The 14,846-nt window shown below is 35.8% G+C and overlaps 1 protein-coding gene across 1 annotated transcript in view; it reads right to left on the bottom strand.

The window, feature by feature from the left end:
- Nucleotides 1-14,846, bottom strand: part of LOC100646682 (extracellular serine/threonine protein CG31145) — a 93,743-nt gene that overhangs the window by 23,441 nt on the left and 55,456 nt on the right. The window contains exon 2 of the mRNA XM_012316242.3: nucleotides 5,258-5,382. Within this exon, the coding sequence (XP_012171632.1) occupies nucleotides 5,258-5,382 (125 nt within the window). The remainder of the gene's footprint in view (nucleotides 1-5,257; nucleotides 5,383-14,846) is intronic.

The following is a 14,846-nucleotide window of genomic DNA, read 5'->3' on the forward strand; positions in this document are numbered from 1 at the left end:
GGTCAATTTATCATACAGGACAATTAATCGTCTGCCTGCCGCCGCGCCGCTGGAATTATTGACTCGAACTACTTAGATCCTGGGTGCTCGAAGCTTAAACCGCCACTTACTCGGTAAAAGCTAATTTACTCCTATTTTTTTTCTTTTTCTTTCAATTAACTAGACCAGCCTATGATTCCAGCATTTTCTTCGAACGTTCACTTTATTTATGATGAAGTGGAAGTGCTAAGAAACTAACTATTGTTATTCGTTTTATAAAAATATTTTACTCTTAAGGTTATATAAATTACTTTTTACATTTTTTGATGTTTCCTCTTTTATCATCGCACATATTCCAGAGAAATTAAATTATGCTATTGTATATAATTATATAATAATTTTTCGATCATTTTGTTTCTTCTTAATTTCCAATAGAGCTATTTCGAATACTATTTTGTACACAGCATGGTCAGTAGAATGCTGGCTGATTTTAATTGTTTGATATTTCGCGTTGGAATCAGATAGATGCTTCATCTTTGGCAATTTATTGGAAGCTTCAAAAATTTTTCCTGTCGTTCAACTGAAATTTGTTCCATACTTAAGTTAAGAATGGTAGACTGGAAATTTCAATAATTGAAATCATTGTATCGTTAATTCTTAAATTTCTTTTGTTTTATAAAAGTAACAAATTAAAGTTCCCTCTTTTCTCTATCGAGTTATCAAATGCTTTATCAGTCATTACTTACGTCAGGTGTGTTAGTCATGCTGCAATTTCTTCTCACTGGTATCCATATTAAATAATGAAATGGTCGAAAGGACAAGTAAAAAACGTGACGTGTATCTGGGTAATTAAAATTGGCATTGAAACTTGGAAAAACGACGTTGCGCAACGAAAGAAACGAGAAACCTCTGTTGCATAGCTCATTACCATTGTTACGAGATTAAAAGTCACGACTTCGCGGAATATTTCGATCACTGGTTTCTCGGAAACGTATCAATTTGTGTCAGACGTTGCTTTACACACTTATCGATTTTCGAACTTGATTGTGTGAGCTGGTCTTACCTTGAACTCGAACAAAGTTCAAAGGTCGCGAAGAGGGAAAAAGAGGAAAGTTCGGAAAAGCCGGCGTAAGGCAAACTCTGGGTGTTTATCGACAGCTACTATCTCATCGATGAGTCAGATAAACGTTAGAAATCTCTTAAATTGTTTTCCAATAAATGAGCGAATTTCTGGATATTTTCTGACGACGTTAAAGATTTGATATATTTCAAACATCTTGCTTGTTTAATTCACGAAAATTTGCTTCTTGATTGACGCTATTTTTTCACAAAAACAAACGATTCGATTAAATATCCGATTTTTGAAACGCATGGCTAGACATTAAAATTTTGATTAGTATCAAAAATTATCGGACTAAAAATTCAAGGAGTCTTGAACATTTCAATACTTTAACCAGTTAGCTGTCGCTTTGAAAGGTGTGTGCCTAAAATGTATCGCATTCTTCACACCATATACAAATTTTTCATAACAACTATTTATATATTTTTATCAGTTCTTTTTACTTCTTCTTACCCCCCAATTATTCAAAACATCATAAAATTTACGAATATATTTTAATTTTCACTAAAATTGCAATTTAAACAGCAAATTATAATTACGTTTTACGCACGACGAGTATACTCGTTTTAATACAGAATATTGTTATTTCTTTATGACGAATATACTCGCGAGAAACTGCTAACTAATTTATCAAAATTTCATTCCTCGGTTTATGCTATCTTCTTGGAAAACCATCAGCAGCTATTGAAATTCTGATTGTCTTCGAATCGAAGATTCGATAAATTCCGAATATTTCGATCTGTTAATTCACTGAAATTCTCTAACAATGTTTGTATTTAATTACCATATTGTATTAAATCGACGCTTTCTGTTTTAGAAAAATAAACGGAAATTAAAAACGATAAGTTTTTGAGGACCGTGACCTGATAATACCACAGCTCAGTTTTCATCGTATCGAGTGACGAAATTCACTCTGAAGTAATTTAATTATTGTCTAGGAAGTTGGATGGGGCTGCTTTGTTACCAAGATACCGGGACACCGTCTTTGTTCTGCTCTCCCTTCTGATCGCCGATCTCATTTCCTTCACGCCAGCCCGATACCGCTTAATAATTGCATCCCCGTCGACCAGCCACCGGTTGCCGTTGATTTAACTTCCTCCTGCTACCGCTGCATCGTGATTTGTTCAACAAACTATCGTATCGACTGTATACTATCAAAATTACATCGACCCACTCGGCTCCGGTACGCGAAACTTCTCAGTTTGTTCGAAATCCTGCGACCCGGTTTCTCTATGAGACGTTTGAAAAGTCCACTTCGATCTTTGATTAAATTTTCTTCCACCCTTTCGCTACCACGCGTCACGCATATACGTGACGAGTTCTATAAACCGCTCGGACTATCTGCTTATCATTTTCTATTGTTATACACGTAAAAATATGTTGGAAATTCGTGAAGAAAAGAGAATGAAGACGTTTTCTCTTTTACGATTGTTGATATATCTTATGGTTTCTATTGATTCTGAATTTTATTATTGAAAACTATTAAAGATGTTACGTTCTATGGTTTACGTTAATCGCTGATTTCATTTCTGGGAATTATTTGGGTCGCTATGGCTATGTGCAAATTCAAAGGAAATTTTCTGCAAGAATACGAATATCAAAGTATTCTACAGTCTATTTTATAGTTATTAATAATATGCCGGCGCTTGCGGCCAAATTATTTACGAAAATTGTGCAACTTGCGAACGAGTACTAAATAAATAATTAAAAATGCCAATCATTAACTGTATACGAAAATATATTAATAATTTTACTAATAATTGTTCATTTCCTATGCATCAATCGTCAAATCCAAATCAACGCTCGTCGATGCCGAATCCATTTAATGATCAAACAATAGGAAAAAGTAAAAAAAGAGAAGCATGACAAATTTCACGGATTCCGTTCCAGTTCGAAAAGGAACAAAAGGTAAATCAAAAGCCTCCAACAATTGCCATTCGATTCGCCAATGAAAGAATGTAAAACGAAGAAGAAAGAAATAGAAATGTAAGTGGTACACGTATGGTGAATAAAAATAATCGAGCAAGAGTAGACATAATGATCGAAGCGGAAATTGAGCGTGCGACATGGTGCCAGATCTAATTTTAAAACGTTACGCTCCGAAAGTCTGTGAGAGCTGATCTTCCTCCATTCCTTTCTCTCTCTCTCTTTCTCTCTCTCTCTCTCCTCTCCTGTCTGTCTATTCTGCTCTTTCCATAGGATCGGACGATCGCGCGGCATTGTTAGTCAATGAACCGCGTAGTAGCAATTACTAAGCACAAAGCCACGGCCACAATAACACCGGTTAATTGTCTGGCTTCATGGGCCGGAGAGAAATTAATTCCAACAGAGAAGATTATTGCGCCACCGTTTCCAGATTAATTTTATGCCGGCTCGTCTAATTCCCTTCTCTCCCCGATCTCCACCCTCTCCACCCTCCTCCCAGCTCGTTTCATTTGTTGCGTCGGCTTCGTTAGCTCCCTGGCTCGCGACGATGGAACGGACGGCGATGGGAACACGCGTTTCACTGTCTGTCACGGTTTCGTTGTCCATCGAATGGACGATTATCCTTCCATCGAATGGCCCATTATCCTCCATCGAAAAATGGATATTACAAAGATAATTAGCCAATTCGATACCCTGCGAGATCTCTTTTCACGGTTCATTTTTGTCCAAATTACTTTTGTTTGACTTCTTGGATATTTAATTTATGAAAAATAGCACGTTCTTCGACGACGAAGGAAATTACTAGTCTATTACAGATGGTGGAAAATCATGAGTAACGAGAGATACAGAGATTAATTAGCCGAAATTTGTATCATATATATATAAAGCAACCGATGGTTTCCTGTTAAGAAATAAACACGATATGAATTTTCTGAGCAAATTAACCATTTACTTGAGGATCAATTAAAGGCAATTTCTGTTATAATATAGAATATTTGATTTCTTCCTTTCGAGAATTTAAAGTTAATGATTTACTTGAAGATTAATTAACAACAATTTCAAAAAAGAATTTCTTTTTTCAACGTAACAAGGGAATATTTATCGAAGATTAATTAAGAGGAAAGGCAATTGACTTTTTCCTGTCAAGAAATAAAAACGACAGAATTTCCTGATCAACTTAAGAGATTAATTGATAGGAATTTCTGCTATATTGTTGAACACACTTGATATTTTTCCTCTCGAAAAATAAAAGCGACAGCACTTTCTCATCAACTTCATGATTTACTTAAAGGTTAATTAACAGATATTTCCGTCGTAACATAAAACACTTGACTTTTTCCTCTCGAACAATAAAAATGACAGAACTTTTTCATCAAGCTAATGATTTGCTTAAAGATTAATTAATACCAATCTCTGTTATATACATAAAGGTTGGGTTTCTTTGCAAAGTAACAAGGCATATTATATGAGAACTTAATTAATAAAAATTTCCATTATATATAAAACGATAGAATTTGCCCGATCAAGGTAATAATTTAGCCAAATCTTTTCCCTCTTTGTACATTTTTCCGCGGAACGTTGTATCGACTGAGAAAAGAATGGAGGAAGGAAGACGTCGATTTATTTCGAGCCACGTAAAATTTAATAAACGTCCACGTACGGGTTCCGCTGGCTTACCATCTATTATTTTGCCGTAGGAAAAATTCCGGGCACGATTTGCGTGCACTGTCGCTCGAAAATTTATATTACAGTATGTTCGATCGCGTAGCATTACTCGGATGTTCGGGAATTTCGATTATCATGCGCTGCATTGGCTTGGAACGAAGGTCTGACCAGCGGCGTCCGATTCTACTGAGAATCGCAATTCTGTTCGTTTACGAAGAATTTCATAAATCTACCCGGCTGGTAATAAACGTAAATTGGCAATAGATCTATTTTCCTTGCAAAATTAATTTACAATCTTTCAAATTTCAAATTTCATTCCTTTCAAATACAATACGATAGAATTGCATTTTACCTGAGATCATCGAGGAACGAATAACTCATAGATATTCACCAATCCTCTCTACTGTTTATGATCTTTCTTTCGCATAATAAGAAATTATGTTTATAAGAAGTTTATCGTCCCAATAAATAAAAAAAATTAGCGACAGGTTTAGAATGCATCATCGATATCTCGCAAATACGAATTTTGTTAAAAGAGGGGGACATTTGGAGAACAAAGACACTCACCAACGTGAACGATAGGCTTCGTCGCGATTTCGTGCAACAATTGGTCCACGTACTTCGAGTTCTGCGGATATAGTTCTGTCCTGGAAATTTGTAGGTGGAATTTCTCCAGCGTCGAACTGTTCTTCCTAAAACAAACAAGAAACGCTACGTCAGTCTATGATCTAAGAATCACACGTACGTCGAGCAAGCCTCAAAAAAGAAACAAAACAGGGTACTTGGTAATATCCAATGATATCGTACCATCAGCCAGAAACATGGAATTTCTAATATTCAAGAATTCGAAAGAAAATCAGTTACAAGATCTGTGCTATCTCGAGAAACATTTTCATCAAAGATCTATCAAACTGGAAGAGCTAACAGGAACGATTAATAACGAAATTATTATAGCAGGAGATTCGGTAGAATCGACTGAGAAGTGATACTAAATTTTTGGCCGATGGTGTAAGTTCAGAGATGCTGAATGTCTGGGTTACGCGTGTGACGGTTCAAAAACGCAATTCGTGGCCTTTTAAAATGCATGGGACATTGTCGACACGAGCCTGACCCCTCGTTTCACGCTGGATCTAAGGGCTCCTCGCCTGTCTGATAGGCTATCCCATAGCGAGGAAGGTGTTTCCCATGGCGGTACGTGAACACCGTTAAGGCGTGCTTCTTGGCTTATCTCCGGCTGGAAGGGTTTAGTCGCGTATGCGTGACACGTGTCTACGATAACATACATTTGCCTGTTACTTCTTCAGTCCACTAAAACGTCATCTTTTTGCTCCCTTTGTCGGTGTCTGTCTTTTCTTTCTTGTATTAGCTTAGGCTTAGGATATCCGCGGCAAAATTGAAGAAAAATGTATAACACGTACATTATCTCAAAAGAATTTTCGACAGCTGTAGAGGAACTTCGATTTCTGTTAAACTTATTATTTTTAGAGATATCTGCAGGTCGTTAAAGTATCCAACGTTTCGCAATTGAAAGCTTCGTAAAAGTCAGCATAAATGACAGTAAATTATTTCCAGCGAATGGCATTGGACATACGTGTTAAGATAAAAAATTTATTGGATGGCCTTCATTGATATTCGAAGCTCGATGCTATCATATCGAAAAATGGGACCTTCGTGGTAAATAGATTTAATGTGATGGATAAAATTTATTTGTTTACGGGAGATTTGATAGCGAATTATATAGAATGCCTACGGTATGTAAAAATGTATAAAAGATACAAATTAAAGCGTTCGGTATAATATACGACGAACGAAACTAATCACTATCTGGGATAAATTTCTATAAAAATTTGCCACCTAGTATATTTTTCTTTTATCTTTTTCATTTAGTACCCAACTAAAATTAAAACTCATCATTCGATTCGATTATGTCTTGACCACCTCAGTAAACTACGAAATACGCTACAAACTTTCCAAACGACCCAATAATTTCAGTCCGACCACTATGCTTCAACCACATTTCCACTCGATTCTTTATACTTTTGATAGATCCATAGATTGAATCTTTACGGCGGGCAATTTTTCACTTCTTATTCGTCTAGTTGACAGTTTATAGGTAGGTGTTACTTTAGAGAATTTCTTTTGTCCTGTGGTTTGTAAAAGAGGGTCGAAAAGGGAAACGGAAAAGAGAAAGCTTGTTTCACGATGGTTGATTTACTGTTTCAGCGGAAAGTCTTCATCCTTGTTCTCTTCCTTTTTCCGGAAAGGAAGTCGCAGAATGGCTGAGCCATTGCTTGCCGACTTGCATACTGATCGTTCGACGACGCGTCGCGCTCAATCTTTTGAATTATCTGGAGAATCAAAGGAATGGCTGAACTTGCTGTAGATGCTGTTCGCGACTTATTCTTACAGAACTCTAGCGATTCGTAACTTTTTTCCTGTAGCGTCTGTAGATTTTTTATTCACGACAAAATTAAGTTCGTTCGTTTCATTGGTCAACAAATCCAAAAAAGTGAGGCTATAAAAATAACGAATTCCAAAAATTACTTATTTTTACATGTACACTGGCTCACAGGGCGACGATAGTAGCATAGGACAAAGTAGAATAAGATAGGACAAGCTAGCAATAAGAAGTAGAGGAATAAGTGTCATAATGTACACGAAAAATGGTATTGTGGTATTGTGAACAAATTATACACGGTAATAAGGCTGATAGGTGGTAGCCACTCGAATCTGAAAGGCAAAAATTAAATAAAATAAAAGATTGAAACACTTGTGAACATTATTTATGGATATATTATAAGTGTTATACATTTTGAAATTATATATTGTACATGCTGTGTATATATCATTCGTGTATATATCGAGCAAATATATTTTTTATTCCAATATACATATAAATAATTTCAAAACGTATAACACACATAGTATATTCATAAATAACGTTCACAGGTTTCTCAATCTTTTGACGAGCCAGTGTATGAAACAATTCATTAATTTTAAAATTTGAGAAAATTCATAAACAGAAAAATAAACAGAATGTTATTACGATTTTATCGCAAACAGAAGAATAGTAAGTATTAAGAAAATCATCTTGGAAGAAGTTCTGTGAAAGATACTGCAATATGTGTTTTATTAATGGCACATCCGATCTGTTTAGTTTAGTTTATTTCGTTAACAGTTGGATAAAGTAAAATTTATAGGTGATATAATAATTTTCGTTAATATCTTAGTCACGCCGAAGAATCAGGCCACGAAAGTTCCATCTCGTCGCAACTCCGATGAAGTTAGCTGCGATATTGAAATCAGTTGCTCCGAATGAACACGATTTACGTCGAAAACACCTGACAGCCTAAACTTTCCCAACTTCGAGGTGGAAATCTCAATCAGTCTTTTTCCCGTGTTTGCGGAATGGTAAGGAAGAATTACCATAAAAACTCCAACAATCACAGCTAACCACAATCTTGACCAACTTCGTACAAATAGTCTTTAAAAACCCTGTGATTATCATCTTGGACTCTTCTATTCAAATGGTGTAATATTCTTATCTAAATGTCCCAACATGTACATTCAATTATATTCGATATTAAGCTTCCACTTGTAACATGGGTTGCCGAGTTCCAGGCGAAATTTTCATTGTTTAATCTCTGCGAAACGAAGACGTCGGAGGTATTTATTTTTATTGCAAAAGAGTTTAAGCATTTGTGCAAAGTATGGCTTATATAGTATAGTAAATTACGGACTACAAGTACGTTGGAATTTTGTCAGCTTCTTTTAAAGACCGAAAATAAGAAGAAATCAGAGAGCCAAGGAATGAAAGATGCAGGATGACGATCGGGTTAGTGAAAAACGATACTTCCAGAGAGTTAAGAAGATTTATGATGAAAAATATCAAGTAAATTATCTATAACTTTAAAACGAATAATACGGATTAATAATATTAAAATGTATAATGCGGACATATAATATAAAAACATAGTGAAAGATATAAAATAACGCTTCCTTAATGCTGTTTCCATCTAGAAGCCCCGATTTTCTACGTAATTTGTACCGAACTTCTTCCTTCTTGATCCGTTAGATAATCGATAACGAAACAAAATTCGGAGACGGATATCGACCACTAAAAATTGAAACGCTGGGAAAAGCAACATTTCGTATGCAAATTTAATATTTAAACGCAGCCATGTTTCCGTTTGACATTAAATTCAATGGTTGCTGGTGCAATTACTATAAAACACTCGAAGGCCGAGTCGGTCGGGGCCAATGAGGGCGAAAAATATTTCCGGAATTCCATACATAACAACTATTCAGACGTTCGCCTCGTAAATTTTATAGGAATCCGGTGCGGCAATAACGAGCTTCAGGGACGCTCGTAAAAGTTGCTTTTTCCTGAAAACTTTATCAGCCATCACGGTCGGCCTCGGCGCGCGATCTATTAAAATTAATCAGCACACTAATTGTCACCTTAATCATCCTGCGTCTTCCCCTCTCTAACCATTTCCCCTGTGTGCCATTATTGCGACTGAGTTACGCAACGCGTCTCGTTTTTTCCCCCGTGGAACTTTCCCAACCAGACAATGCGGAATTCATTTATTCATAACAATGTATCTGGGTCTTTGAAACGACGAAAGATTATGTTAGAGTGATGATGGTAAGTTGACCTGGTTTTTCGAGTCGATCAAGAGAGAATAATTATTTTTCCAATCGCTTATTGTTCACTGTGATTTATAAGAGAATTAAGTATCTTGGTGTGTTGTCGTGTGTGTGTGTGTGTGTGTGTGTGCAGTGATTCGTGAAAGTATTTGAATATTCGAGCTGCTGAACTAATTGACTTCGCCTTTTATTAATTTCACTGTATAAGTGGACGACTAATATTCGGTTTTAGAGAAATGAATAATTTAGTTTCGTAAGATCATTCGTCGAATATGATCGATAAACAACGACCGAGTTTAAGCTAAATTGAAAAACAATAATGTTCGTAGAATCGTCACTTTCCTCTATTTCACAATTTACGAAGTTGACATCATTTTTCACATTTTCTGGAATATTTCCAGACTTTATTAGTAACGAGATTCGTTATATCGCTGGATGGATGTTTGCGAATTCAGGGAAAATTTTTAATATACAGAAGGCGCACGAAGAAAATGCACATAATGGACAAAAAATATGCCAAACACCAGTAAAAAAATGTGAATTTCCATAATTACAAAGACTAGAATGGGAAACGTTCGTAAAGATAGGAAATTTGCATAAATATCCGCAATATAAGCGTAATAATCGTGTCTTATTACATCCTTATGAAAGTTTCGCATGACGCGATGAAAGTTCCCACAAGTTTCGGAATACTTTCGCGGGTCGCTGTAGTTATGTTTTCTCGATATTAATGCAAACCATGAAAAGGAGAGCGAGGCGAGGCTTTTGCAAGACAAAGTCGATTTAAGTGAGGTCAATGTATCTCAAGAACCTTCTTGGAGAATCGACTTTATAGAAGCAATCCTAACAAGGGCGTGGATATCACGACACCTTAATTAACCAACTTCAGAGATGTTTGTAGGTGCTTTGAATTAATTGCCTCAATCCTTCGCGTATACCATATCTATACACGAGAGTCAGACTAAATCACGTCTCTCCTCTTTTCGAGATTGAGTCATTATACATTATATAATATGTATGCACGTTCTGTCGTAAAAATAATCCAACTTCTTAAGCTTGTTTATTTTCAAGAAAAACAGTTACGTGCATTCAATATCATGCAACAGAAACAAATTTTTCGACAAGTGAATTTAAACTCTGCTCTGACTTTGACCGTAATTCGTTGATTATAACGCTGTATCTAATGATCCAGCCGCCATACAAGTTTCACATAATGATAACGAAGGATGTATTTCTATGTGACAAAAATTTCGTATCGATGTCGCCACTGGTTTCTTCAAGTCTTTAAAAGATCGTTTTTTTGCGATAAACTGTGTGTATATCATCTTGCTTTACGTCTTTTCGTGTACTTTATCAGAATAAGAAAGGGAATAGGACTGTCTGTCTAGAAGGATCTAGCCAATTCAAGGAACAGATTGTGTTAGAAAATTGCTTTTTAAACGCTCGTTTGGTGAAGACAATTTTCATCCCTGGTGAAGTCGTTGTCCGAAGAAATTCCAGTTGAAGGTTGTGCTGTATTTAGGAGGCGTGGAAGCTTTAATCTGCGCTACAGTGTCTACTGTCGCAGATAAGCTATATGAATACGTGGAGTACATTTAAGTGTAATTTATAAAATATTAAAAAAAAGGAAGCATATTACCGAACAAAATATACATATTTCCTTATTTTTTCATCCCTTCCTTTATTTCTCCTCCATTCTCTCTTTTCCTTTATTTCTAATTTTCCTCTCTCTTGTTTCATCCCTTAATCCCCTCCATCATCTCCTTTTCTATTTTCTCTTTCCATGACTTGCCTTTTCTTGAAGAAGAAAATAGTTGTAGATTTTTTATACACGCAGGTAAATGCAATGTATCATTTACAAGGTGTATTTTACGTAATAAATGTGTAAATATCACTTTATGGTGGAAAGCTCTGCTAAAAAATAAGAAAAAAGAAAAATGTTTGGTTCAATCTGTCTCCCGGATGCAGATATCTAACCGACGCTATCTTGATTACGCTATCTCGAAGGCGGAAGCGTACTTCCGATCAATTTCAATTATCTTATTCCTTCTGTAAATATCAACCACGACAGCAATCATAAAATGTCTTAAAAGCAACTTTTCTTTACACCGTTCTTTTACACCGCCGTTTATAAAGAAAATGAATTTCATGAATCTCCAAAGAAATACGAATCTCGCGTTGAGTGTTCAAATACAAGTAAATATCGTGTAATTTCTATAAGGAGAATCTGACACAATATAATCGTGCCAATCGTGTCTCGTTATTGCGTCAATGAAATTTCGAAACATTTCATGCAACACGTATAACATGAACATGCAAGATTTTTATGGCGTCCGAATACTTTCAACGACGGACGCATATTCTTTCGTTTCAGAAAAAAGCACGGACAGCCTTTCGACCGTAGAAGAAGAAGATTGATGAACAGATCGGTATATACTTTGGACGGTTGGTCACAGTGATCACGAAACGACCTCTGCCATGCTAATCTCCATTGTCCACTGCACCATTAATTCCAAGGACCGTCGTGTGCTGTTTTATAAATAACGTCAACCACGAACAACATATTAATGTGGTTATGATTCACTTCGATAATGTCATCTCTCGCTAACGTTCCAGAAAACGGAAGAAAAGTCTTTGTGTTGTATCAGCGACTAACGAAAGTATTCGAGCAAACCTCTAAAACAGAATAATTTCTTTAACGTTGGGTCAAACGAAGAAAATAGATCCATTTGAGCTTATAATGAAAATTAAAGAAACATATTTCGTGACTCCGACCAGTCGCAATTTTTACAAAACTTTTTCGACGCATCGTCTAGTAAACTAATCGATCTAGCTTCTTAAAAAAGCTCGAGTCGTTCGGTCCAATATTAAAAAAGTTATTCTGTTTCATAGGACGTCGAAATGCTTTCGCGAGTCACTGTACATATACGGTGACTAATTTCCTTCCATGGAAATTCGTCATCGTCGCTGCGATTCTCTTTTTGCTTCCGTGCATAATTCTTTTCACGATGAAACCGACGACGTAGTAAGATACGGAAGCAATTTGGCTTTGCATACGCTAATTAACGTAATCTTGCGAACTGCGGCTGGCGTGTGAGAACGATACATTAGACTTCTATGAGCACGTCATTTTATCGCGTGGTTTGTAGAAACCCTATGAACGTTCTTTCATGATCCTTGACAAGGGAAATGGTTATCGTTCTCCATGAAAGCGTTCTACAAGATGAAACACGAAGAAAGAAGAGAAATTCATTTTATAACGTTTTCAAGTCTCTTAACTCTTCAGTTACTGCGGATTAAGTTACTATGTAGTACAAGAGACTCTGTTCATTTTTATATCTATTGATAATAAACAACAGCAAATGAATATAAAATAATCTAGCATTGTTATTTTTTGAATAACTTGATACGTACTAATATTTAATTTTGCAATTTCTATTTATACGTAACACTGTACATTTTCCACTTCATCTGAAAAATTTAAATTATATTTTCTAAGGAATTCTCCAATTTTCTAAGAATCCAGATTTGTTCATTTATATTCCTGTCGACGCGAAACAACAGCAAATAGATATAGAATCTTCTGGAATTTTTACCTCTCCACTAACTTGATATAAGTTGATATTAAATTTTGCAATTTTCGTTACATATAATATTATACATTTTCCATTTTATCTACAGAACTTAAATTCTAAATTCTAAATTCTAAACTCAGATAGTTCAGATTTGTTTATTTATATCTCACTCTTACGGGATAACAGCAAATGGATAGAAAACCTTTTGGAATTTCTGTTCTTCGAATAACTTGATCTACATTGATATTAAATTTTGCACATTCCGTTTATATGCAGCACCATAAATTTTCTATCTTACGTTGCACAAGTTAATCCAACAACCCAACTTCTGGTAAACGATCTAAAGAAATACGAGGGTAGAAAATGTGCCGAGACGTGTATCCGGATTTTTGCTCGTTTTCTTCTTTCGAAATCTGCGTTTACTCGACTACGTTGTTCCACATAATGCGTGTGCCTCCATTCCGCGTAGATGCGTTTAATATGCATGTTGCTGTACGTATACTCCCGAGGATTAAACTCTGTGCCAGGTCAAAGCATCGAATTACCCACGTAACTACACGGTGATCTCGTCACTGTGGCGTCAAAACTCAACATAATTCAACACTTGTGTTCGTCCTAACGACTTTCAGAGTCCTTACCAAGTTTAAGAGACAATCGTACGAGTTGGAGAAGAAATTTTAATCTGTACCCTTTTTTGATAATTCCTACGAAAGTAGATGTAAATCACATTTCCAGATTACTTTCTCGTCCAAGGATTGTCGTCGAGCAGGATCAATCTTAGTGGAAACGAAAAATTCTTCGATCTTTAACTTGTTTGCATTTCCTTATATTACTAAAAGTATGGTGATATAGTTGAGAAGTTTATGGATCTACGGTGATTTACAAAAATATTTGTATATGTATCACGAACGTATTTCATGGATATAATATGCGTTGTTTAAGAAATTAAGCGAAAACGTTAACAATTCATTATCATCTCTATTAGATCGTCCGTAAAGTTTCTTTCGGTATATAAGAAAATAATAAATGCGCAACACCTTCTGCTTTATCCATTTTGTTCTATTACTACAAAATGGATCACACACAATTCAATGAAATAATATAAAACAAAAAATTTGCAAATTTTTAATTTATTACAATATAATAAAGTATGTGAATAAATAATCAAATTACGTCAACAAAATGTCAATATCAAATTGAAAATTCAAAATTAATACGATAAATTGTAGAAAAATGATTGTTTATTATTAAGGCGATCTAACACATCCGTAAGATTACTTGTAACGAAGAACTGGCATAAATAATTCGTTGCAACTAAACTTCCACAGGTAAATAATTTAATTCGCAACAGTACTACATCTATCCTCCTAATCTACATTAATCGATCAACACGTTCTGAGCTTTTACATTCGATTGCTGTTATTTAGCAATAAGAAAGCAGAAAACGTTCAGTCTCATAAATTATCAACAACGATCGAGTATGCGGTACAGCTTGTAATTACTAAACTCCGATGCTCCGTGAACATGCTGAGCTGATTCGTTATTTATAAGAATCACGTTAATTCGTTTGCGTTCCCCTTTATAGATTCAGATCGCGATGCCGCGAGATACGTCAAGCCGGCAGCTACGTGTATTTTAGTCGCGGGTAATTTCGTGGGAAACGCAGGACGGACGAGGGATCATCTTAACATTCTCCGGAGATAACCGCTTGCCTGGATTCTGTTTCCAATTATCCCCTAGGCGATCCTCGCGTCTAGACGAGGCTTTAATTCATAATACGATTGGACGGAGTCTCTCGCGACGGATTGGAATCATTCTGAAGGACGTTCATGGCGTCTTTGATAATCGGATATCAGCACAAAGATAAACGCGGAGTCCGCATCGGTTCGTTAGGAGGATTAATTTTAATATCCTTGAAACTACTGTCCTCT

The sequence above is a fragment of the Bombus terrestris genome, chromosome 14 (assembly GCF_910591885.1).
Source record: "Bombus terrestris chromosome 14, iyBomTerr1.2, whole genome shotgun sequence".
Lineage (NCBI taxonomy): Eukaryota > Metazoa > Arthropoda > Insecta > Hymenoptera > Apidae > Bombus > Bombus terrestris.